Source organism: Heterocephalus glaber, unplaced genomic scaffold (genome assembly GCF_053883595.1).
Source record: "Heterocephalus glaber isolate CG9 unplaced genomic scaffold, H.glaber_assembly_v1.0 deba00000347, whole genome shotgun sequence".
NCBI lineage: Eukaryota > Metazoa > Chordata > Mammalia > Rodentia > Bathyergidae > Heterocephalus > Heterocephalus glaber.
In genome coordinates, this window is record NW_028258143.1 from 58,447,585 (window position 1) to 58,475,459 (window position 27,875).

A 27,875-nucleotide genomic window follows, 5' to 3' on the forward strand; every position below is an offset into this window, starting at 1 on the left:
GATAGAAGGGAATGGGATTAATATGAGAAAATGGAAAAATAGCAACAAAATCTTTGTAAAAAGGAAGGAATGGAGGGGTTGAAGGGAGGACTGGGCAAGGGTGAAAAATAAGAACCAAGAGAGAATATGTAAAGGTGCAAATTTCCAATGATGAATGTCATTATATTGTATACCTAAAATGTACCAATGATTAGAATGAATAATCCATAATGTAAAATAGGAAGAAAAGGTCCAAAGGGGTAAGGGGTAGTAGGAGGGGCAGGGGAAAGGAAAGAAGGGAAAGGAGAAATGATGAGAAATGGAAAAAATGGAAATAAAGTCTTTGTAAATAGGGAAGTGTGGAGGGCGTGAAGGGAAGGCTAGGAATGGGGGAAAAAATAAGAACCAAGATGCATTATGTAAAGGTACAATTCCCAATGAGAAATATAATTGTGTTTTATACTTACAATGTACCAATAAAATAAATTAATGCTAAAAAAATGCTATTTTGTGTTTTAATGAGAAACTTGAACTCTACCATGCTTGATGAATAACAAAAACAACAACAAAGAGAAGGACACATTCTCTAAGACCTGATGAACACTAGGACATTAGAAAGTTTTAATACCAAACAGAATAGTAAATAAATATGAGCATTAAACTAACATCTGTCCATAGGCTGAAACCAAAGTAGAAGACAGAGACACTTCTGCCTCAGAAAGTTAGCCAGTCTTACTCAAGTGACCAGATACTATAGGAGAGGGAGGCAGACACAATTTATAGAAGAGCATGGTCCATAGCAATAAGTGGCAAATATTCCAGAAAGGTTTCAAGATCAGTAACATTTTCCTTGTCAAATCTAATGGCAAATTCTTCAGACACACTGCTATTTCTAATGCTATTCAGTACTTCTGTCTTGACATTTCCTTTCCCCCAAACTTTTATGATGTATCTATGAATATTTTTCCCTCCTATTTTCCAAGGTGCACTTCAATTTCCATTGATGAAACCTCTGTTCAAGACCTTTAATTTGGTGTTTAGTGAAGGATGTTTCTTCTGGTTTGGGCCAGAGCTTCTTATTCCTCATTGTGCATCAACATTACTACAAAATGCTATTTGTTTGGTACCAGAGATCAAACTCAGGACCGTGCACTTGCAAGGCATGCGCAGTACCACTTAGCTAAATCCCTGGCCCAGCAAAATGTTTTTTAAAGATGTACAGGTGTTACAGTCTTCCCTTGCCTCTTCAGGCTTAAGGCCTGCTCACTTGAGTCCTGAGTTGTTTGTTAAGCACCGAAGTGATGCTGATGCCAGCTAGGTTGAGAGCCATCTACTTAAGCCTCCCTTTCTCTAACTGCTCCTTGTGGAGATGGTGCATTTTCATGTCATCCCCTCTCGTGGTTTTTCTCTCTTCTCCTCACTGTGTCCTTTCCTTCCAAAGTTCACAACTGTATTTTACAGAAGTCTAGAGACCTGGTAAACCCTTCACTAACTCACACTGCAGCTCTTCAGTGAAGGCTGTGTGTCTGCGACCTCTCACCTCTCCTATCCAACAAAAGCCTCTGGAGCTGCATCACTGTCTCGCCATGGTCCAATTCTGAAAGCAGTGGCTCACTTCTGCTACTGCCAATTCTTCCCTTCACAATTATTCACTAAGCAACTGCGACTTGGTGTCCAGCATCAGGGCGCTCCTGAAACTACTCTAGCAAATAATACTAGTGACCTCCAATCTGCCAGATATACAGGACATTCTGATTCAAAACGGTACATTTTTGACAATTATGTGTTAATAACAAGGGGATACCTTACTTTCTTATCCTACAGGCTTAAGGGCTTGGGATAATCTTTGACTATTCCCTTTATTTCCATTGAAAATAAATTGATTCTGAAATATTTTCTTTGTAACTCATTAATTCAGCAAAATATATTTCTATTATACAAACATACTGTGCTACTATAACAAAGACTTTTAAATTTGATTTTTTTACTTTCTCACTCAGAATCCTAATATAAATACCAATTCCTACTAATAGCACCCATGTACATCTTTTAACTCCAAAAATTTCCCAATTTCCCTGCTAATAGTTATTAATGTAACTTGCATGAAACTGTTTTAGCAAATATATCCCCTCCATTAAGAGCCCAGTGTTGGCCACAATTAAATCAAACTATGCACACCAATGTGTACTGCCTTTCTTCCCCAGCCCTTATTCCCCAGGCCATTTTAGCCATATCTCCTGATACTCCTGACAGGGCTCCTCATGTGCCTGTGTGTGTCTTGCTTATATTTACTTCAACAGCTCTGCCAACCCTGTCTGGGACATCATTCTGACTCCCAATCCTTCCACATAACCTCCTTTTAGATCTAAATAAATACTCTCCTTTCTTGATTTGATGATTCTTCTATGAGCCAATCATCAGCACTTAGGAAGTCTTCTATATATTACCTTGCAATACCGATATTGTGCATATTAATAACATTTTCTTAAATAAATTGCCGGGGGGCTGGGGATTTAGCTCAGTGGGACCACACCTGCCTCACAAGCACAACATCCTGAGTTCAATTCCCGGTGCCGAAAAATAAATAAACAAATAAATAAATAAAAAGCAAGGGCAATAACACAGAGTGACCACAAGCCATTGTGAGACTTGGACAGGAGCCACTTCTGTTTAATTATCTGTTAAATGTAAATATTGCCTACTTCACAAAGTTGGTTTGAGGATTACATACCTAATACATCTAGTATGATGACTGGCACACAATAGATGATCAATAGAAAGGAATCATTCTGTCTTCCTAAGCTTTACAAGGGGTAGGAACTTTATTTTGCTTTGTTTTGTTTTGTTTTGTTTTTGGTACCGGGCATTGAACTCAGGTCCTTGCTAGATACTGGATCCACAAGTTGATGAAAAATTCTAGTATTTGTGGCAAAATCCTATTTGCAAATTTAGTTAAGTAGTTTTTAGTAGAAATACAAACCTGATCTATTAAAAGAAATTTCTCATGATTACTAACAAATTGGTCAGGTTGGGAATTCCAGAACTGAAAATGTTTTTTGGTGTCCCTATATTTAATTAACCATTTCAGCAAGCTAGTTATTTTTTGTTTTCTGGTTTTACTGAGTGGTGGTGATGTAAGAAAAGGAAAATCCAGAATTTTTCATCTTCCTATCTTATTAACCACCAAGTACTTTTTTTTAGATTAGTAGCTTAATCCTGGAAAGCAGCTTTACCAAGTATTTAAATCTTTACCCCATTTGTATAAGTAATATCTACACAACAACAAAACATTAAATGACAATAAAAACTGATGGAACACTCAAGTTATTAGAGATTATATTTTTTCAATAACATTTACATCCCCCCTTTTATTATTCAGAACATCTACAACATAAACAAAAACTAGTCAGATATGAAATATTTATAAATCAATTAAGCAATATAAAAACTACTCTTAAGTTAGTAAGTTTTCTAAATATGCTAACAGAAAGCATATCCTTGCTTGGTAGAATTACATATTCATCACACAAGTAACAAACCACTCAATCTTTAATGATCTGTCAACCAATATTAAGCAAAATTAACCAAGTATATTAACAGAAACCTTTTAGCTATCTTTAGAGTCTGAATTGCATTTAGATTCTCATGTTATCATTATAAGCAACATAACCATCAGCGATCCACTGAGCAATATTTGTGCATTGGATGAATAATGAACAAAAAATTAATTTCATATAAAATTATTAATGCAATGTACAATAATACTTTCAGAATTTGTTGCCAGACAATTCACCACTAAATTACGGTCACCTTTTTAAAGTGGATTAATATAAGGTTTTCTTTTCATTGTTTCAAAATGCTTTCATAATTTATTTGTTTTAAAGTAATTTCTTTTTTAATAAATAAATTATAATGGTTACCAAACATGTGTACAAATGCATTTATATGCATGCATATTTTTTTAAATATTACACTAGGAAAATTTTTCTTACTTCTTTTATGACCATGTCTAATAAGACTGCTTTATTACTTGTTTTCAAAAACTTGCTATTGGAAATAATTTGGTCTGCTTCTCTTTAATTTCTTGTCCCTGAAAGAAATATCATTTCACAATTATCCTTTTCAGGCTCTGCATATATTGGCTTATTTATAAACTTCCCCTGAGCAGGGTGTGTGTGTGTGTGTGTGTGTGTGTGTTTTCCAGGAGATTTACTATTCTTTAAATCTACCATATTGGATATATATTAGCCACTAATCATATGAAATGTGCCTAGTTCAAGTCCTGATGTGCTACTGGTGTTTAAATGTTAGCACAAAAATCAAAACATCTTATTAGTAATGATCACATGCTAAATGTTAATATTTTCTATATGTAGGGATAAGTTAATCATATTAAACTACTTTTACTTGTTTCTTTTTACTTTTCTTTTTTGAGTATCTTTGGTAACTTATGGCTTTTGAGGAAATTGGTTCATTATATCTTAGTTGTTGAATTCATGTGTACAGAGTTGTCGTGCATTTTTATTGTACTTTCAATGACTGTGAGGTTTGTAATATACTGATCTTTCATGCCTAATAGTGGTAATTTTCATTATTTTTCCTTCTTTTTCAGTCTAACTGCACGTTTATCAATTTTATTGAACTTTTCAAAGAACCAACTTTTGTTTTTATTGATTTTTTTTCCATTGCTTTTCTTTCTTTTTTTTTTTTTTGGTACCGGGGATCAAACTCAGGACCTTGTGCTTGCGGGGCAGGCTGCGGAACCACTGAGCTAAATCCCCGGCTTCCATTGCTTTTCTATTTTCAATTGCAATGACCTCTGCTCTTTATTATTTCCTCCATTCTGCTTGCTTTGGTCTTAATTTATTCCTATTTTTCTTGTCTCTTCAGCTTAGCTCATCAATTTGAGACACTTAATTCTTTTCTAATATAAGCATTTAATTCTCTAAAATGTTTTTGTGTCTGCCAAAATATTTTAAGTTACAAATGTGGCTTATATTTGTGGGTTGGATGATATATTTCTATTTACTGCTGCCCCCAAAAGTGTAACATACTAGCAAAGTATTTTCTTTTCCATATATTAATAAAAGTTTAATACCCTATCAGATCAGTGAACAAGGAATCTCAGGTGCTCAGAAAGCAGCCACCAACAGCCTTGGGTGGTTGGAGTTTCTCTAGTTCCAATTATGGAAAAACTTAGGATGGCGCTTAAAGTGAAAAATATGTCCTTTGAAACTGAATTTGAGAGCTGTGGTTCTTCAGAGTTCCCTGTCTATTGACAAATAATTAGGCTTTCTTTTAAGAAAATCAGACAGCGTCCATATAATATGAGTTATAAAGCTGAAAGGCAAAGGCTGCTCTCTCACCTGCTCTGACTTCTCACTGCCCTGGCTTGACTCAGTGCCTGAAATTTGTCCCAAGGAAGCTCTCCTTCTTGGTCCCCTGGCCTGAAAGCAGGGGTTTCTTTCCTCACTCAGCCACGGACCTCTCACCACTGTGTAAGCAGTAGAAAAGACAGGAGCAAGGGGGAAAGTAGTGTGAACTCACCTACAGCATTGAAGCCATGGCTCTCACGGACAGAGAGGATCACCTCTCAGAGGTGCAGGCACCACCGTGGTGGCTGCCACCATTTTCACTTTCACCACTGCCATGGGAGACAGAAACACTGGACACACGGAAGCAAAAATCAAAAGCAGGACATTTCCCCTTTCTCCTCTTACCCTTCGGGGTCCTCTTTCTGCTGCTTAGACATGAAAGAGGGATTTTCTGGAGCTTTTGTTGTCTGGGTGTAGACATACATGAAGGTGCCAGTCTGAGGGGTGAGGGTGCAGTTCAGTGGGACACCACTTGCTGACTTGGTGGTGTGTGGAGCTGCGATCTCTTGCCCTAATCTGCTTGCCAGTCTGCACTCATCAGCATCCCCAGCACACATGCACTCCACCAGGTGTTTAGTTACACTAGTGGGAGCAGTGTGAGGAGGCCTGGAACTGGAGCCAGTAAAAAAGACAAAATGTTTAATCTCACTCAAATGCCTGAAGTTTGAGTATGTGGTAGGAAGGAGACGGTGGATACAGGTATTTTGGAGAACAGGGCTAGCCATGGAATCAGAAGTTTGTCTTACTCTCCTGAGGACTAAGGGCTACATTCATTTGTCAAGAGAATTATACAACCATGTAATTTGGAAATTCCTTGAGTTTTACACATTTATACATGATTATAAATCTAAAGCAAAGTCTATAATTTAGAAAAGATGTATTTCGGCTAAGGCTGATCAAGTAGGAGTCATAGTGGATTTAAACAAAACAGAGCAAGCGAAAATCTTGTCATTCTCAGTAAAAGACAATACGTGTGTGTCTTTTCCTGAGCAGAGGAATCTGTCGCCTTCTGGACAGAATTCAAGAGATACATTTTTATCCTAACATTATCTAGCTCAGCAGTATTCAAGGCTGGGAGAGAAGGTGGAGCCATGTTCTACTACTTTGTTCTGCATTATGTGCTCTGTTTCCTGAGTTGTCAGAGCTCTGGCCTGTCAGATCAAATCTCGGACCAAGGGCCTTTTTTGTCATTAGAGTAAAGACTTTGGATTCTAGTTCCCATAAAAAATTTGGGGTTGTTGCCAGCAGCCAAGTCTTGACTTCTAGGCTGAGATGGATTACTATGGTCTCGGTGCCTACAAAATCTTCTCCTCCTAAACTTCCTGCTCCTCTAAGAAATCAACTCACATCAACATTTCATTGACCATGGTCATACTTTGAATTCCTGCTCACCCTAAATTGATTAATTATGGACTCTCTAGAATCCCTTAAACCAACACCTCTGCTATGGTCTGAATGTGTTCCACAAAATTCACAAATTGGAAACAACCCCTAATGGAACAGTATTGGAGGGGGAGCCTATTGGGAGCTCAGGAGCATCATGAGGACGCTGCATTCCTGAAGGGATTAGTATCATTATAAAAGATCTCCACTCAGGGTGCTTGGTCCTGTCTTTGCCCTTCTCTCCCTTCTTCCTTGTAAAGATACAGTGCTTCTCCCTCTAAGTCATGAAGCAATTGGATGCCATTCTGGAAGCAGAGAGATCAGAACCTTGCTAGCAGCAGCACCTTGACCTCAGACTTCCCAGCCTCAAGAACCATGAGAAATAAATTTCTGTTCTTTGTAAAGTACCTCGTCTCTGATATCTTGTTACAGTAGCACAAAAGGACTAAACAATCTCTCACTATTACTTACAAAAACCGTACTTCACAAGATCACCCAAGGCACTTTCTAGATATAAAGAATATTCTTTGGATTTGAGCCCCTTGGTTTCTCCACAGCTTCCTCCTACTCAGTGGAACTGGATATCTAGGAAAGGAAGCATCCTGCAGAACAGGGAAGTGTGAATTAAAACAGGGAAAATGGCCAGGAAGGTTTGATGTTTCACAGTTGTCAGAATATTATTTTGAGTTTTAATAGAAAAAAATTCTCAATTTCAAAAGCCTAAGAAAGAAGTTAAAACGCCTGTTAATTCCTGCTTCCGCAGGCCTGCATTGTACCCACTTTATTTCAGTGACTTTCTCCCAAAAGTTCAGTGGAAAATAAGCCAGATATTTCACATGAATAGAACACTAAAATACAAATTTATTTGAACCACAGACAGCTCTGTGTTAGAATTTGGAAGTTAGTTTTGGAAGATGTCGTTTCTCTCCTTCAAAATTTCAAAGTGATTGAGAAATAGACATCAGGGTCAAGTATGAACCAAAATATCTGCTCTTATTACTGGTAAAGCTGGACTAGAGGATGGGATTCATATAACTTTCTACTTTTTCCTCCCTAAAATCCAGCTTGGGGCCTGCTATGGAGAGACCCTGATCTGAGGCACAGCTGTCCTGGGTAGGTCTGTGGTCTGCGTCTGTCAGGCAGGGACGCCTGGCCAGACCAGCAGAACCAGAGATGAGAACCTGGACAGCCATGGCCAGGCATAGGTTTCAGAGAGAGCTCTTGAGGCCCTGCTTCCTCCAGACTCACCAGCCTGGTGATACTTTTTCCTCACTTCTGCAGACAAAAGAGAAAGTGAAGAGAACAGATGGGTCGAAGCTTCTCTAACACGCGTGACAGAGAAAAATTCCAGAACTTACAGGTCTGTCGGAGGCCAAGGAAAAATAAAAACTGGATCTCTTCTATAAGGAATAAGGTAAAACACTGCTATAACACAGATACGTAAAATAAGTTAGTCCTCTTCCAATAGCAAAAGGTCCCATTCATAACACATACACTATAAAATTTTGATATATAAATATTTACAATTCAAGTCACACAGCTTTAAAATATATTTTTAAAGGAGATTATCCAGAAAATGAAAAGTAACCTACAAAATGGCAGAAATATTTACAAATCACCTATCTAACAAGCAATTAATACCCAAACTTCTATAATTTAACAACAAAAAAAACCAAGCATCCTGCTTTAAAAATGGCCAAAGCACTTGAACAATTATTTCAACAAAGAAGAAGATATACAATAGACTAATAAGCACATGAAAAGATGTTCAATGTCATTCATCATTAGGGAAATACAAATCAAAATCCAATGAAACAAACTGTAGAAAATACCTGGAAGGATCAGTGTAATTTGAAAAAATACAAAATATCTGGGCATGGTGGTGCACACCTATAATCCCAGCACCTAGGAGGTTGAGACAGTAGGATTGCTGTGAGTTCAAGGCCAGCCTGGGCTACATGGCAAATTTAAACCAGCCTGAACTGTATAGCAAGACCCTGTCTCATAAAAATAAAAAGTTTTAGAGGAATGTGGAAAAATTGGAATATTTGTATGCTGCTTATGGAAATGTAAAATAATACGGCTGTATTGAGAACATTTTAGTGATTCTTTAAAAAGTTAACACCTATATCTATAACAAAAAAGAACTAAAAGTAGGCACTCAAATACTTGTATGCCAATGTTCATTCTACAGCATTATTCACAAAAGCCAAAAAGTGAAACAACTGTGCCCATGGACAGATACATAGATAAACAAAATTCAGTGTAGGTTGAGCAGCTCTAATCCAAATATCTGAAATCAAAAATGTTCCAAAGCCCAAAGGTTTTGAGTGCTGACATCTCCCAAGTGGAAAGTTCCATCCCTGGCCTCATGTGATATATAGTTCACAGTCAAAATGCAAGGCACACTAAAAATAATGTCTAAAATTACCTTAGCAATTTATATAAGGTATATCTGAAACACACATAAATTTTGTATTTAGATTTAGGTTCTATGCCCAAGATATCTCCTTATGCATATGCAAAGATTCTAAACTCCTAAGAAAAATTAAAAGTCAGAAACATTTCTGATCCTAAGCATTTCAGTAAGGGATTATAAAGGACTATCATTTATTATCCATTTATTCATTGTTGTTATTTATTATTCAAAAAGAAATGAAGCTCTGATACATGCTACAGTATGAGCACATCTTTCCGGGCAGGGGGGGTACCAGATATTGAACTCAGGACTTTGAGCTTGCGAGGCAGGTGCAGGGCCACTGAGCTAAATCCCCCGGCTGTATGAACAAATCTTGAACACATTATATGCTAAGTGAAATGATCCAGACGCAAAAAGACAAATGTGGCATGATTCCATTTATATGAGGTATCTAAAATAAACTAATTCATGCAGAGAGAAGGTAGACTATAGGTTATATCTGGAGATAATTATGGGGTTATTACTTAATGGGTACAGAGTTTATGTTTGGGGTGAGGACAAAATTTTTGAAACACATAGTGATGAAGATTGCACAAATTATGAATGCAGTTAATGCCACTGAAATGGACACTTACAAATAAGTTAAAATGGCAGTGGCACGTTCTATGTTATATACATTTTAGCACAATAAAAAAATATTTTTAAATTCTGATATAAACTTAGCTTAATGACAGAAAAGCTCATTAACCCTTATTGAAGGCAAGTTTTAATAAGACTTTTTGCTTTCCTATTCATGTACTCTATTGATAGCACATTCACATCTAGCTCAGTAAACTGAAATAGGACAAAAGTGAGTATTCACTAGGTTAGTCCAAATAAGAAACCAGTAGATTTCTGGGAGTCAAATGAGAGGTGAAACTTTCTAGTGTGTTAAGTTCTGAAGGGTCATCTTCAGAGCAGGCTAATGCCATGTATCTACAAACACAGGAGCCAGGCCCAGGAGGTTTTCTTGGCTCACACAGTCCTAAATCCTTTGAACACCAGCAATGTAGTTGAAAGATAGATGCTGAGAGGGAAAACATTCTCAGCAACATCCCTGCATTATTTCTACCTCTTTTCTGTCTTTAACCACTTTGTCCCCACCTACAGGCATGATGTCCATAGTAGCCACAGGCAGATCTTCACCTGGCTTAACTCTACCTCTTCTCTTCTCTTTTCTTTTTCTTTTTTTTTGGGGGGGGGGGGGGTGTGTGCTGGGGATTGAACTCTGGATCTTGCACTTGCAAGGCAGGCGCCAAAACCACTGAGCTAAATCCCCGGCCCTACCTCTTCTCTTTTCTGAAAGCTTTCTTTCTCATTAGAAATAATTTGAGTGTGGTTTGGGAATCTACAGGCCTTTTGGGAGTTAAAGCTTTTTCTGCGTGATTATGTTTTCACCACTGAAAATAGAGAAATATTTTTTTCCCCTCTTTACACTCCACTGGGATGGTTAAGCTCATACTCAAAGGCAAAGTAAGATCTCCGGGGTAAAGATATTACCAACATAAGAAACACTCTTAAAAACTCTGTTTCCAGAATTTTCCTCTTTAGTGTAAATGCTAGGGTTTGAGATAATTTTTAATGGAAGGCAGAAAATAGTTTTTTTGCTAAACATCCAAATTACTCTGATATATTTATTATTGTCATAATAATTATGCCACTTTGTCTTTAAAAGCAGCACACACTTTTGTACAGCATTGCATTTCTCTCCCAAATTTTCTTTTTAGATATGTGAAGGCAACTTATTATTCTAATTTTTCAATATAGACCCAGAGAGGCTAGGTGCTGTGTCTGAATCAAACGGACTTGGCATAACCCCCACAGCTTCCCAATATCCCTTGCAGTGCATTCTTTTCTTATGATTAGGACAAATCGCAGGGCCCTGTGCATAGGGAAAGGACTGGAACATACATTACATATTAAATATTAAATATTATTGGCTTCTTGATCTGCTAACATCCCTATCCTTTGAAAAGCTCATATTAAAGCTAACTTGGATCCAACCGTTTTCTGCTACAGGTTAAGGTTATGCCTATCCTGACAGCACAATAAGTAATAAATTAGCTGAATCCTCCTTGAAAGATGGAATTCACAATTTTTTTAATTTTAAAAAGTTGGAAAATTTGAAATTGACTTCAGACTCTTTAATAATTTTCTTTTTTAACATATATCATTAATCTTAGAGTCAGCTCTGTTTGGAAGATTATTGACCCTATCATTTAAAATTTCCTAGAGCTTGGTGACTAGGTTGATAATGGCAGAGTATGGAAGATGGACATTAAAAGGTTATGGCTAGGGCTGGGGATTTAGCTCAGTGGTTCCGCCGCCTGCCTCCCAAGTGCAAGGACCTGAGTTTGACCCCCGGTACTGAAAAACAAAGGTTATGGCTAGAGTCCTGGGTAAAGTCAAAAGACCAATTTATTTCAGACTTTTCTCAGGCTCACGTGCAGGGAAGAATTATGGCCCCAGCATCCCATGACACACTAGGGTATGTTCCACAACAGATATGAAGCTCTGAATTGTTCTCCCCTAATTTTACAGATAAAAACCTAAAGTCCAGAGAACTTACGTAGCTGGTCCCTAGCCTGAGGACTAGAGTAAAAGGACAAAGATGTTTAGAATAAAGATGTTTAGAAACTAGAACCACAAACACCTCCTAAGGAGGATGGACCCTCTTAAATGTAAAACTGGTTCCCACCTGATCTCCTGGATAGATTCAGATATGCAAATTTGAGCATATAAGGGGTGGTCAAAAATACACTGAATGTTTAAATTTTTTTTATAATTCATTATAGTTAAAAGACACATTGTCCATAATAGTGCAGTAAATGTGTTCAAAGCAAGGGGGCAGTATTTTGGGTATTTTGAGGGGATTAACGGCAATGTGTCTTTTACTGTAATGAATCTTTTAATTTAAATGTCCATTGTATTTTTGAACACCCATCACTGAGCAAATATTTACAGCAATTTCTGTCAAATAAAAACATTACTGTGTGTTATCCACCCTATTCAGTGGATTTGGCCCTATACAACTTCTGGCTCTTCCCCAAAGTCAAAATGATCAAAAGTAAATGTTTTGAATCAATGCAGGACATCCAGGCAGACACAACAGTGCAACTAAAACTACGAAAGAAGACTTCCAGAATTGTTTCAGACAGTGGCAAGAATGGTGGGATAAGTGTGTTGAAAGTGAGGGGGAGTATTGGGGGGGGGATTAATGACCATGTGTCTATTACTGCAGTGAATTTTAAAATTAATTTTAATTCGTTCATTTCCACTCCTAAGAAAGTGCTCCTCTTGGAGTTGTCTCATGGAGAATAGAGATGAGGGAGATGGCAGGCAGCCCATGGAGACCTGAACTGCGGCCAGCCCTCACCACCCAGAGTCAGCAGGAGACCCAAAAATGCTGCCTGCCACAGATCATTAGTGGGAACTGGGGAAGGGATATAGTTTCAAATCCAGCTTCAGCAACAGTTGGCAGGTTACATATGAAGGAGGAAAGGAAACAGGTATCACAAGAAAGGGAACCTCCAGTAACGGAGGAATAAGGAAGAAGTACTGGGTTTCCACAGTTCGTGCAACTGGGGATTCAAGACAAGTTTACATTTATGCAGCTTTTTGTGTAAAAGGAAAAGCTCCCTTTATTAATCAGTGACACTAGTTTTGGGCACAAGTAAAGCTAAACACAGGTCATTTGATTCCTAGTTCAATCACCTTTCTACATAGTCACGTTTTTTCAATACATAGTCCTTATGAGGACAAGGGATGACTACCACCAAAGACAGCTCAGAGCTCAGACACCAGAGCTATCTGTTAAATGGGAATGAATTCTAGGTTCTAATGCTCTCTCTCTTCAGTTCTAATTCTTTCTCCAACTTCTCAGTCTGATTTACCCATTACTTTTATCACTGTCCAATCAGAAAACTACTGTCTACATATCAGACACATATTCAATCTGCCTTTGAGTTTAGAAAACAAATGTAAATTTCAGCCTGGATGTTCGAAGATGTCAGTAATAGAAAGTATTAAAAACTCAGAACATCTTAGTCATTGCAGGGCTCTGAATCTTCATCAAACCTCTTTGATCCTAGCCAAGACAGTCATTTGCCTAAGAGGGTTGTTCCATACAGGACTGGCTACATCACAGGATCCAGAAGGAGTCACTGTGGAGTTTCATGCTCTAATTGTCTCCGTCTTAAAATGTTTTGTGATGTTTCTCTTAGAATTTGTGTTTTGTAAGTGAAGTCCCATAGGACAACAGAGCAAGTGTTGGGCATTGGAGCCTCATGGCACATGTAAGCCAACTCTGCTGGCCGTCCACTCCCTCCCCCTGCCCAGTGGGGTCATGTCCATGCAGGGTGCACTGACTTGTCTACATGTGAGGTGGGGTTCCATGAGGGTCTGAACTCACCTACAGGTACCCTGGAACCCAAACGGGCCAGGGATTAAATAGCAAATAAAAATTGCTAAGACAAATCAAGAAAATCTTTTTGCTTTTGACCAAGGGACCCACATTTTCATTTTGTACTGAGCTATACAAATTATGTCACTGGCTTTGATCATACCTGACTCTTACCTGGCAACCTCAAATCAATGTTATTTTTAGATTCTTAACTGAATAACTACAACATATGTGGAATAAGTTTGATTTTACTAAAAATATTGTTTGGCTTAAAGAACTCTTGAAATCAAGCACAAAACCAGGTATTTTTCAAAGTTTATTATGGTTTAGTTCTAAAATGTCTCACAAAAGGCTCTGTGTGAAGGCTGGGTCCCCAGTACATCAATACTCAGAAGTGGGCTTCAGGAAGAGATTAGATCGGAGGGCTCTGACCTCATCAATAGATTAATCCCTTGATGGACTTATGATCTGACAGCATAAGGTGATGAAAACTTCAGGAGGTGAGGCCGAGGGGGAGGCAGCTGTGCACTGGCAGGGTACATATTATCCCTGCTCTCTCCCCCACCCTGGCTCCCAGACACAGTGAGGTGAGCAGTTTGCCTCACCAAGCTCTGTGACTATGATGTTCTGCATTACCGCTGGCCCATCCTCAGTGATAGGGCCAAGAGACCATGGACTGAAACTTCAGAATTAGTGATCCAAAATAAACCTCTCCTCCTTTAAGTTAGTATCAGCAGGTATTTTGTCACAATGACAGAAAGCTAACACATAGTTCCACAGGGTTTAAAAAGAAAACCTGGAAATCATTCTTAGCAGAAGGTATCAGTAACAACAGAAGGTTGAGCTCAGTTGTGACATGACAGTGTAACTCATGGAATGGAAAGATAGGGATTTTTTTGTTCACTGAAGCAACCATGAAAAAATAATTATTTATTTCTCCACAGTGAACATATTATCATTCTATATTTTCTTTCACATTAGGGAAAGGTTTTTTTTAAATCTCATTACTTTTCTCCTAGGCTGATGCTTGCCCATCATGACTGCAGTGTTTTTCCTGTCTTAAAATGGCCAAAGCCAGTGACACCAGTGGAATCAAGAAGAAATGTAAGAAGCAGCTTCTTCTTCCTTTTTAATTTGCATTTGCTTCGTATCTTTGTACCTTACCTTGAGCTTGGTCAAAAGAAGTTCATGGTCATGAAGAAGTTTTTTGGTTTCATCTTGACTGCTCCCAATTTCTAGAAGATTGGGCTGTGATTCTGCCAGCTGAAATTGTACCCATTTGCCACACTAAAGTAAAAATGAAATAGAGTGAACTTTTAGTTCCTCTTATTCCTTCCTCTTTACCCTTCTCCTTTTTAATTTTATTTTTTAATTTCCAGTTATACAATAAATATTTTTTCTTTCCATAGAGATGGGCCTTACTTACGTTGGAACATAACAGGTCTAATATAAATCTTTGCCTTGTCTAGCTTTATTCTTATGATAAATTCTTCTCTTTGGCATTTTGATTTTTTTTTTTTTTTTTTTTTTTTTTTTGGTACCGGAGACCAAACTCAGATCCTTGCGCTTGTGCAGCAGGTGGCGAAACCACTGAGCTAAATCCCCGGCCCAGCATTTTGAATTTTAAAAATTCCTAAATGAGGAACATGTACAATGGGATTGTGTATTTTGAATATTACAAAATTAAGTAATAAAAACTGTAACTCCATAAAAATAGTGAAATTCCATGTGGGCAAAGTAGTATGCAAACTTCACCTTGCATCAGACACAGGATTTCTATCTTTCTAGTCTGAGGAGCTTGGAGTGTATTTTATATAGACAAGGGAGTAAGGTAAAAGGGCTGGGGAGGGGCAGTAAGGGGACATTCTTAAAAACATAATTCAGTTAAAATATGAATTTCCAGTGTAATTTTAAAGTTATTTTCTTAGGTTCCGTGTACCTTTCATTTTTTCCTAGATGACAAGAGCATTACTCTTCATCTTGCTCTAAGAATGTTTCTTGTTTGAGAAAAAGTTAACTTTTTTAAATAATGAATTTGCTCCTCTCCTCTCATTGCTGAAATTTGTAGTTGCTCAGACCACGATTAAACCATTTGCAAAAGATCATTTCTCACTGCTGCTGTCTCATATTTTTCATCTCCATTCACCTCTTTGGAAAAGATGGGGGGTAAGGGAGTCAGCAGAGGTCCTGCTTATTTGGGAGACAGATCTCAACAGCACTGACAAGTGGGCCTCAATAGGAACATTTTTGCTTTCTGCATTCTGTGCTTCCATGGTGAATGGTTTCGCTCAATGTCCAGTTCTGTGTTGCTGTTATAAATTTTCGTATTACCCTAAAATTTACAGCAATTAAATTAAACAGGCCTTATTGTTCTTGCTGTAATAAAAGGCCAGAAAAACCATTCAATTAAGCCTGCCGGGGTCCTGTAAGTAACTGGCTGGTGAACAGCAGCTTGTTTGCCAGGTTTCCTTCCATTAAACACTATATTCTTTCGGTGGTAAATTGCAAAAAACCCAAGTATAATGCGTCAGAGGTTTTCGTGGGGAATAAAATCACAGATGTCTTCTTCAACATAATGATGTGCGGTCATCTTTGCAAATGAGAAAATTGCTGGACATAAAACATGTACTTAAGCCCCAAGTGTTTGCAGCATTATCTTGTTAAGAGCAAATTTGACACATGCTTTTTACAACCTTCTGTGGCACGGTCTTCATTCCCCCACAATCGTGCCAAGGATTTAGTAGTGCCCTTACCATGTCCAAACCACAGCTGTTGGGGACATGCCAAAGCCTCTAACTAGGTGTTCCGTGTGCTCCTTTATGCTCAGAACAGTGCCACCTCTGACCCGCCTGCTCGGTCCCCATCACATCCACCCTCAAGAACTGCGAGCAATGCACAGCCCCCGGCCTGTCCAGTTTCAGATCACACCCACCTTGCTTTTAAAGACAAATTGAAAGTTTGCTATCAAACTGCTGTAGATGCTTTCAGGCTAACTGAAAAGAGAAAACTCTAGTAACTGGCTGAAACTTAGTAGAAGCTTCTCTTAGTTGCTGATTCAAGAAAGCTCTTAAGAAGAACACTTACTTTTATCGTGCATGTGCTATGTCCTGCTGACTGACTGCAGTATTCCTTACAGTTATCAACACACCCAAGAACCCCACAGCCACAGAGGAAAAAGGAAAGTTGTTAGCTTACCTTTACGACAGCTATCACGATTTTGGAGTCTCCAGCCTGCACAGCTACTGAGCAGACAGTTGTGGTGGAAAATTCTGCACCAGAACTTCGTGGACAGTACATGGTCTTTTAGAAGAAAGAGTTTATACCCGGGGCAGCCTCTGCACCGAAGTGAGTCTGCTGGTCATTTCAGAAGACAACCACCAGGTTACTTGGATTCATTCAGGGAAAGAGCTCTGCTCGCACCGATTACTCTGCCAAAAGGAAAGAACAGGAGGTTAAAAATAGACGTCATTGAGTTTATCATGAGAGAGAGAGAGAGAGGGGAGCGAACAAAGAGCCACACCCCTAGTATGGTAATGTTAAGAGCCTGTTATTTTTGCCATTATCTGAAAGGAGAACAACTTTGAGCTCTTTGCCTATCAGCTGATGTTTGATAGCAAATGGGAAAAAAAATTACATCCTGACAACCCAAATTAGTTTTGCCATTGAAACTAAACAGTTGTAACTATGGACTTCAAAACCAACAAGTCATTGACCCAAATATCAAACTTTTCAAGCTTTTTTTTTTTTTTTCAAGTTTCTCTTATGCTAAGAAAACCACCAAAAATGCACTTTAGAAAGAGTTCTGCTATTTATATCGGAGTTGTCACAAAGTTGCTTGAAAAAAAATTTTACATTAATCTGCTTTCGAAGAACTATATCATTTATGTGGAATAGCCACATCTTTTCAAAGCCACACATTTCTTAGGGACATTTTTAAACTATTTCAACCAGCACTTATCAATAGATACTTATCACTTCAGGATTTCTTTGTGACTGTTATGCTGCCTTGAATAGCATTTTCAAATCAGTTTTCACAATCATTTTGGAAGCAAAATATTTTGCTATTACTTTTTAATTGCAGCAAGAAATGTATTTCACTTGAGAAAGGTTAAAAGCTATATACATTTTGAAACAGTTTTTTAAAGGGTAGTACCGTACCTCAGGCTACTTCAGGCTTGGTTTTTATTCTCCACCTTCACTCCCTGAGCAAGAAAATTATAACTGGCTTCAGATCAGAAACTGAGATGGGCAGATTAAGCCTATTGCTAGAAACTCCCATGTGTCACAAGTTGTCTGTGGTATTAAGCAGCAGCTGTTGGATTCCCTGTCAAAGAACAGCTGAAAATAACACTGAGGTTCAGGTCAGAGGTCAGATGCAAATACACCACAGGCGCTACATGGAAAGCTGTCAGGACCATTGGAAATCTCTGGAACAAAGCCAGAATAGAGGACAGAGGACATAGCAATAAACAGAGTTAAGTGAGTCCACTCACCCCTTAGCTCAATTTAAAAGCATGTTCAGGTTCAGGTTCAGGGCTGAAGTTTAGAAGTCTGAGTCGGCACCATTACTTTATTTTGCTGAGGTTCATGATAATATTCTTGAGTTTATGTATGCATGTGTGTGGGTATATATCTTGGGTATTGAACAGTTATGTTTGTTTCCAAGAGCATGTCATGGCCAGTCTGCAATTGTGTACCCACAACCCTTGCCTTCTGCTCTCACCACCTGCCTGCTGCTCCAATGAGATGGAAACCACACCTGCATCCCAGTTCTTGTGCTCAGTGAATTTCACCTGACACTCAGAAGAAAGCAGTTGGTGCAAGCTCAGGGTAGCAGGTACCAAGGCATCCTACAGCGCAGAAAATAGTATGAACTGTTCGTTTTATGGCTGTGCTGACAACTTGCAGAAAGCCAGCCACCCTGGAATACCGAAGGCAGTTCTCTCCCCTGGAGCAAATATGTTATTGGTGCCAACTGACCAAAACAAACTAATTGTGGCCAGTTTTTAGCTAAACGACCTCAAGAGAAAGCAAGAACTGACACCTGTGTCACAGACTATCCACACCCTATGCTAAAATGCCCAAAGAGTATTGCTCAATTCATTATGTACTTTGCCAACGAGAACAGCAAACAGTGACTTGCACTTAGAATGCCCAGTGCACTTTCACCCAAAGTTCATCCTATTGCTTAGAAACTATGGGACACAAATTGCATAAAGGCCCTCAGCAGAGGAAGGGACATTTTGGCCTCAAGCTACAAAGACCACAGGCTAAGTAAAGAGTGGCTGTATCCACAAAGCCTTGCTCAAGGGAGAGGACTGTGTAAGGGCTGCAGAGAGCAACAAGAAACTTCTGAGCTCGCAGGCCCAAATACAGGAAAAGAGAGAAGAGAAACAGAGGGGAGAACACATCGCTGAAAATCTGGCTAATTTCAAGGCTGAAGGGCAAAGGGAACTGGAAATATTTAAGGCTTTGTTAAAAGATTAATCCAGCTATTCAGCAGCAGAGGTAGTGCCCTTTGTGTGTGTAGATGACCTTTCTTTCTGCTAATTAGATGGAGTAGGTCCAGGATGTTGCATAAAGAAAATGTTTTCTACTTTGGTGGACATGAGCAATAAAACAAGTTGTGTGTATGAATTTAAGGGGTTTCTGACTAAAGCTTTCTTTTAATTCAAATTCTTGGCTTTAAAACCTGCAAAAGAGTCAAATCATTTTTCCTCCTCTTCCCTTGCTTTTTCCTCCCACTGTTTTCTCCTTCACTTTATTTAGTCTTTTCCTCCTCTCCAGTAAGGCTGTTGCTCAGATCTCTCTATCAACATCTAGTTTCTCTAGAACCTTGGCATATTTTTCTTCATTTAGAATAATATTTAACAACAAATTGAATTACTGACCCCAGTAAACAATTTGGAAAATAGCTAGTATAAAATGTATTGTAGTAAGGGAATTTATACATCATAGTTAGATGAAAGTTTTAAATGTTAAAATAGTAAAGGCTTTTTGAGTTACACTTTATTTATCCTCTGCCTTCCACCATCATCATCATCATCACTACACAGATACACACACACCAAAACAAAGCAAAAACCTTACAGGCATTCTCATAGCTTTGAAGTTTATGGAGGATCTCTCACAGGTTATTACGCCTTCTTTGTTTATCCCTCTGGGAAATGCTTGTTTTTAGACAAAGTGAATTTTAGCAAAATATCCTCCATGGGAAATCACAAAGCTATGACTAGGTTCTGTAGAATTTAAAACAGCACATTTTTTTTAATGAAATAGAGCTAGTAGTTTGAAGATCTTTTCATGTGATTATTTTTCAGCTTTATCAAGAATATGACATTTGGGCCGGGGATTTAGCTCAGTGGTTTCATTGCCTGCTGTGCAGGCGCAAGGACCCGAGTTCGATCCCCAGTACCGAAAAAAAAAAAAATAGAATATGACATTAAAATACCTCTTTGCTAGGGTATGTGTAGAGTCTGCCCATGTTTTCACATAGGATCCCAGGTATTTATCTTAACCAATACTACTACAGGTTAAACTGTATTTCACTTTATAAAGACACATGAGATAGACCTGATATAAATAACTCAAACTGAGTTTATTCATCTGTATTAAAAATTTAAGGCAAAACTTTCCCTATTATTATCCTTAGCAGTAGTAATAATAGTAATCATTTAGTGACTGATGTTTACATGCCAAGAACCAAGATATGTGCTTTACTTTTTATTCCATATAATTCACATCATCGGGTTGGAACAACTTATTTTCCTGATTTTATAAATGAGATACATGCACCCACACCCACACATTCATACACAGTGATGAACTGATTCCAGCCACCTCTGGTCCCACTTTTCCTGTTTGGGTTTCAACCCTTTTCATGGTCTGGCTCCTCCCTAGCTGCCCAGTTACATACACCGTTATTCCCAGGTCCCAAAGGCCTTTTTCTATTCAGGAACTTCATCCCTCACTTCCCTTCATCTATCCAAATTCTTCCCAACCTAAGACCAAGAAGAAGTACCAACATCTTTTAGAAGCTGAAATGTTATTCTATATTCTTTTTTCCTCAAAATCTAATTGAAACTCAAAATCTAATAATTACATCCTGATATTGGAAACTTGTATTGTTTTCTAATTATTTCACTTCCATTCATATTCCCATTCATTTTTCTACTATTTGAAGCACTTCATGGGGAAGAGCCACATGCTAACACTGCTGGATCTTTGCACATCACCCCACAGGGTTGTGGAGATCCAAAGTTGTTTTATGGAAAGTGCTTAGAAGAGGACCCAGTATCTAGTAAATCCATGAACCACAATATCAGACACAGAATTGGTGCTTATAAATATTGGATGACAGATTGTTTTAATGCAACTCATTCATTCAGTATTTATTCCTGTATCCATAGTTATTGAGCATTGCTATAAGCACTTAAGCATTAGGAACATAGCAGTGAGCAGAATAAAAAGACCCATGCCCTCCAGATATTGACATTTTAGTGATAAAAGACCACAAACAATGAAATAAAGAAAAAAGATAACACATTGCAATAAAAGTGGAGAGAAAAAACAACCCTGGTGGTTTAAGTACATTGAATCACAAAAATTATATTTAGAACTTACCAGAGAAATCAAAGGGTGTTATCAGGGTATTTCTATTAGATACAGAGATTAACAGGAATAATAGCTGATAATGGTTATAACAAAATGAATAAAAACAACATGAATCACAGGGTATGGTAGAGGCACTGAGCATGGGCTCCAAAGCCAGCCTGCCTTAGCCTCTCTGTGCCTTCCATTTCTTGTAAATTGGTATGCTAGGAATATTTACACTACAAAGGTTTGTCAGGAGGATTAAATAATATCTGTAAAACACTTCATGCCTGGCATACAGATGATGTTTGGATAGTCATAAATCGTTATTTCCGAGATGACAGTATCTATTTTGAGATATCTTAAATCTGTCACAAATTTTGAAATGAATTTTAAATTTTAAAAATTGAGTTCAAACATATGGTAGACAACTCAGATGGATTAAACATATCAGAAAGGCAAAATATGCATTACCAGGAAGTACATTATTTCACTGATAATCAGATCTAAAAATATTTCAGTGAGTCATTTCTATCTAGAATGTCATCTCTAATGGTCACAGTGGCCAAAATTTCCCAACTCATCCTTTGTATCATGTAATACATTTCCTGGTACTTCTCAGTTATTTCATGACTATAAACATCTCACTTAATTGTTATACATAAATAAATGGAATTTTCTCTTTCTCCTTTAACCAACCTCCAGTTCTTGCCAGTAACTTATTCTTCCATGCCTGTGTTCATGTCTTCACTTACCAAATAGGACAAATACCTGCAAAGTGTTGAACAGTGTTCTGGATGTGAGTCACATAGCAATAAATAAGGCAAAGTTCATCCGCCAGTGGAGCTTGCCTTCTGATGGGGGAGACATCAATTAGAAAATACACAGAAAGTACATATATTGTATGTCAGGATGTAATATGTATTAGGAAGAAAAATCAGGCAGGGTGAGAAAAGATTGAACAGGGTGGGGGGATACTATTTTAGGTGGGGCTCAGTAAAGGTCTATCAGTAGATGAGATTTGAGTAGAGACCTGGATTAAGTGAAAAGAGCAAGGCATGCAGCTATCTCGGGAAGAACATTCCAGGCAGCTGGGGCATGTCTGTTACATTGGAAAAGCATCCAGTAGTTCGCTATGGCTGAAGCTAAGTGAGGACTGTGGGAGAATACAGAGAGAGAACATGCAATCTGAGAGGACAGGCTGCCCAGTTCACCTCGGACTTTCAGGTGGGAGCCACTGAACCCCAGTTTGCTGGGACAACCCTGCTTTGTACTTGTTCCCTGGCACAATTATTCTGGAGGATATTCAGTCAGGATCAAGAGTCTATCGGGATGACAGATTATGTGACAAACCTACTATTTACCAAGACAAGGACTTTGAATTCATTCTGATCGAGATGGGAAATTATTTCAAGGTTTCCATCCAAAGAATGACATCATTTGACTTCATATTGAAAATAACAAAACAAAACAAAACAAAAAAACCCATAGAGAAGAGACTGGTGAAGTCAGGAGTGAAAGAGGGAGGTGGAATGAATTCCATGTCACCCAGTTGGCAAATATCCACATGAAGCTGTGAAGCTGCTGTGGGATGTTTCTTTATGGACACATAAGCTTTACTTAAGAAGAATCACATGAGTCTAGTATTCATTTGGGCAAACTCCTTTTTGAATGAGAAAGATATATACAATACTTCAAGCCAGAAAACATTTTTTAATAAAAATCACTAAAAACAAAACAAAACAAAACAAAATCACTAAAAAGCTTTCATGTGCAAAATTTATCCTTAAAACTTTAAGTCACAGGCCCTCCTACCTGTGTTGAGCTGCATGCTTAGGCTCCAGTGCAGCAGTTCTCTCTCTGATACAGTTCCTCTTGATGTAGTGAAGCATTCTGAGAATTAGGCTCCAGAAGACAGGCAGTTTTTATGAAAAGATAGAACTCTTAGTCAACTTGATTTGGGGAAATTGGATTTCTTTTGTTTTTCCTTTCTGTTGCTAATCTCCAGTTGAGGCTGAGAATTTTCCATCTCAGAGCAATCCCAAGGGAGGCCTCAAGAGCAGCAGTCATTCCAGCTGCTTGGGAAGCCAACAGTGACACTGTGGGTTGAGCTATCAGTTCCCCCAGCAGCTATGACTTTTTCCAAAGAAAGAATAATAATATAAAACTCAAGGGCATAAAACTCAGATAGCCCAAATGGCATGGCTATTATCCAAATTAGGCAGTATGTAAAGACTTAAAAAGAGAAAGCCGGATACAGTGGCACACATTTGTAATTCCAGCTACTTGAGAGGTTGAGGCTGAAGGATCACAGGCTTGAGGCTACCCTGGGCAACTTAGTGAAACCCTGTATGAAAATAAAAACAAAAAAGTGCTTGTAGAGCACTTGCCTAGTGTGGCATTAGGTTCAATCCCCAGTACTACAGACAAAAAAAAAAAGTTTAAAAAGAAAGTTTTTAAATATGAGGTTTTGAGAAACAGTCAAGAGATTAGCATGTGTGTGCACACACATGAACACACATGCACAGATTATTTGTCATATATGATGAGGCTGTCAGTAATGCACTGGGCTTTCTGGGCCGTACATGAGTGCTATTTCTTGTTTTACTGACAGTTCACTGGCATCAGTTCAATGACAAAAGCAAGTTTTAACAAATTCTCCTATAGATCTTTCTTTTAAATTTAACTGAGTTTTTAAAAAATTAACTATTTCTTTTGAGATTCACATCCTCATTCCAAGTTAGAAAGCCTCATACCAGCATTCATGCCAAAGTCCTTGCTATGGGAATCTGTTTGTGAAAATATATCTCTCCCCCAGGTCATAGAAGCCACATGAAAGGCAATGACTACTGAGACTTTCCGGAAGGATAAAGAAGTTACTAACACCTGCAGGAAAAAAGATATTCATATACACAGGCTTGTAAGAAAAACAGGAAACAAGATGAGAGAACCTCACAGAAACCTGGAAATCAAAACTGGAAACAAAAGTAGCAGGTCCTCTGTACCCCACCCCACCTGACTCACACCACCCTAAGCAAAACGGCTTGCTATTGCAGCAGATTCCACCCTCATAAAAGAAGGATTTCAAAAGCAAGGTCACTTGGTGTAATGGAGAATTTAGATTCTGCTTCTGGGCACAGCCCTGCTTTGAGCTCCCACTAACAAGGAGAGCCATAGCCTCGGCCTCTGTGCATAAGGCCCTGGGCCTCTTTCTCAGCACCATCCTCCTCAAATCCCTTTAAAATGGTAAAACATGCAGTCACTTAATCTGGTTGGGCTTCTAAATGACCTTGTACTCTAGGTTTTTAATCTAGACTATTACCTCTGTCATAGGAGTTGGAAAGCTGAAATGAAAGAAATTAAGTTCATGAAATTCAGAATTCAAGTTCATGAAGTACATGAGACAAGAACCCAGCCACTTTTCTGTTTTCTCCTCCAATCATACAGGGAGTAAATTCCACTCTTCTAATGTTAGATCAAAAAATTGCACAGATGGGCCGGGGATTTAGCTCAGTGGTTTAGCCGCCTGCTGCACAAGCACAAGGACCCGAGTTCAATCCCCGTACCAAAAAAAACTGTACAGATGTCCATACATCCCATTAATTAGCTAATCCACATAGTCCAACACTTCCCACATCCTGGGCACAGCCCTCTGGGTCAGAAAACTACCACCAAGAATCCTTAAGAAAAAAGAAGCACAAAACTATTTCTGTTCTTAGTGTTTTCATTGGAAAAGACAAAATACACACATGAAGCACTTTGACACTGTGGCACATCTAGACAAGGTGCTGTATTAGCTTTCCAACACTGGACACAATACTTGACGACCCTAAACTTAAAGGAGAAGAGGTGTAATTTGGCTCAAGATTTCGAGGTGTCAGTTCATGGTTGGCTGGTTCCAAGGCAGAAACATCGTGTTGGAGCAAAGATGATCAGTTCATGATGGCCAGGAAGCAGAGTAGGACAATAGAGCCAGAGAAGAAGGTGTAAGGGAGCAGACACAGACTCCAAGGCCATGCTTCCATGATCCACCCAGACACACCCAGAAGTGAGGATTAAAAATACCCTAGGTGTGTCCCAGCCAGGTTGACATATCACAATCAGCAGTCACATACACCAAACTAAAATGACTTGGAAGTGAGAACTCCCTTAAGAGATTTTCCAAATATGAGAAATCATAATAAAAGAAGAGTTCTAAACATGGATGTCCATTGACAGTGATAATGAAACTACTTTGATTTTGCTTCAGAGTTTTGCCTATCTGTAGCCTGAGGAGCATCACAGCAAATTTTTAGAAAAGGTGCGTTATGGGGGTGTATACCACCCACGTTTATTTTTTAGGAGTATTTCTACTGATGAATCGTTAATTTTAATTTTATGAGTTTTACTATATTAAACAATGAGTACTTAACAGGAAAATCAAATAACAAAATAAAATATTAAATTTTGAATATGTAATGAGTATGTACAATAAACAACATCTTCAACATCAACTGTTCGCATGCTTACAAGATCTAAAATATAACAGCAGTAATAAATTCCTATGTGAATTACAATGAAAACACAAACAAAACTCTACCACAGAAATAATCTTCACTTCAATTATCACATCTAAGGCAGTCTTCACACATGACAACAGCATGTTCCATACACAAGTATTGCTTACACTGTTTTGTATCACTTATGTGTGTTTTGTTGTTCTGCCTTCTTTGATAGGACATAACTTGGCATCTCACTGGTCTTCCTGTTTTCTTAGGAGGTTCTTGTGATGTTTCACCTGTCTGCTCACTGGTCTATTCCAGAATTTTTTGACAAGTTCTTTGGGCAGATACATACTGTTGTTCCTCTTTTGTAATTAATCACTTATCAATTCCAGTCCCAATCCTCTAAGAGAATTTCACCGTGATATTCTGTGCTTGTTATTTTATTTGTAAACTATAAGACTATTTATGCTTGACATATTTAGGATGAGTGAAACACAACCATTGGCCAATGCTTTGTGTTTCAAGTGACATCAAAATCGCTGCATAACTCATCAACATCTACTCTGTCTTTAGTTTTATTGTGAAATGTGACCATTTCTGGCTTCATTTCTGGCTTTATTTCTGTTGAGTATTCACTATCAACATTTGTTTGTTTGTTTGTTTGCTTGGAGACAGGGTCTCGCACTATGTAGGCCAGGCTAGTCTTGAACTCACTAGGCACAGGCTGCCCTTGAATTCACAGGATCCTCCTCCCTCAGCCTCCCAAGTGCTACTATTAAAGGCATGCCCCACTCAGCCAGGCCTCACTACCTTATCATCATGGTGTAATGTTGACAGTATCAATACTGTTTTGTTTTTCTTCACCATATAGTAGGTCACTGTTATGTCTTTCTGTAATCCAAAAATTGTACTATATGTCAATTATGAACTTGCAATAGTTTTTCAGGAATCTCACCTTTGTTTTTGCCAATAGTTCCCATCCTAGTCAACTGGGGTTCTTTTAGCAAATGTAACATCAATGGTTAACTACTGAACCAATTGTCTAATGTGACATTTGAATTACTTTTTGAAATAGTTCCAAGTCTGTTCCCAAAGTCATACGGTTTATTATTGCATGAAGAAAGATCTGGTGGCTGAGGTCCAGGATAAATTTCTAAATTCAAAGTGTAAAATGTCTTCACATCTACCAGGACATATATTTTTATACCAAATGGAAAGTTTACTTGGCATATTTTGCCTTAAAGGTCAACAGCCACGAAATGATGTAAATTGTCAATTGTCATGTATTCAGATGGTGTTTAAATTGCTTGACAGTTCAAAACAAAGGTTTTAACAAATGAGTGAATAGCAGCCCAGATTTTTTTCTTTCATGGCTGGTCTCTTTGTCATCAAAATGTAGTCAATTCTGAAGGAAACCAAATCTGTCGAGTGTCATTACTGTTCTAAAAATCTCAACATCACATGTCACTTCTTCATAAATCCTTTAGATTCTGTCAATTAGAATGATACGTCTTGCTTTTAGTTCAGATAGTGAGGTGTCATGATAAATATATTTTTGAGTATTGCTACTGATACATACAGAATCTTTTGCATTTCATTATTAGTGTATTTCAAAACATCTTGTAGCACACTGTCCACTACAAACAATTTCCAGCATTGAATTGCAGTGTTGGCAGTGTTGGCATTCTACCCAATACATTTCACTCCTGGTAAGAATCTGTAACATTTTCTGACCTAGTTCTAACATTGGATTGTTCAGCTATACATGGCCATTTTGTAGCATTTTGACTAGTCGAATATTTATGTACATTATTATTTTCTTCCTCATCTGAATCAAAGTCTTCATCCTGTACTTCTGTCATATATTGCTAACTTCTTTGGCTTACATGATCCAAGTCATCAACTGTAGCCGAGTCACTTGACGAGTCACTTTCAACCTCTTCCTCAAGTAGTAAAAGCGGATTTTCATCCAACATTTTACTGAATTAGGCTAATTCTACAAGAAAAATCAAAATAAAACATGTAATAAAAAATTATAAATGCACAAAAATGTAACAGTGCATAATGTGGGTAAATCTCACCCATTTACACTTTGACACAGATGTGTGTACCCTGCCATTAGTCATATCAAGTGGGTGAACACAAAGATTGCTTTCTTTTCCCAGCCCAGCTACTGAGATGCACAGCTGGCTACTGTTATG

At 38.2% G+C, this 27,875-nt stretch overlaps 1 protein-coding gene across 8 annotated transcripts in view; it reads right to left on the reverse strand.

The window, feature by feature from the left end:
• Ccdc141 (coiled-coil domain containing 141) overlaps nt 1-23,175 on the reverse strand; it is a 227,633-nt gene extending 204,458 nt beyond the window's left edge. For 2 of the 8 annotated variants that reach the window (XM_087196561.1, XM_087196553.1), the window contains exons 1-3: nt 17,756-17,928; nt 16,793-17,025; nt 14,762-14,884 (exon numbers count right to left, since the gene is read on the reverse strand). In XM_087196561.1, coding sequence (XP_087052687.1) covers nt 14,762-14,884; nt 16,793-16,894 — 225 coding nt within the window. In that variant the 5' untranslated portion in view covers nt 16,895-17,025; nt 17,756-17,928. Of the gene's footprint in view, nt 1-14,761; nt 14,885-16,792; nt 17,026-17,755; nt 17,955-18,090; nt 18,454-23,005 lie in introns of those variants that run through there. The other 6 variants (XM_087196555.1, XM_087196556.1, XM_087196557.1 and 3 more) reach the window with 6 other exon arrangements.
• Between the last annotated feature and the right edge of the window lie 4,700 nt (nt 23,176-27,875).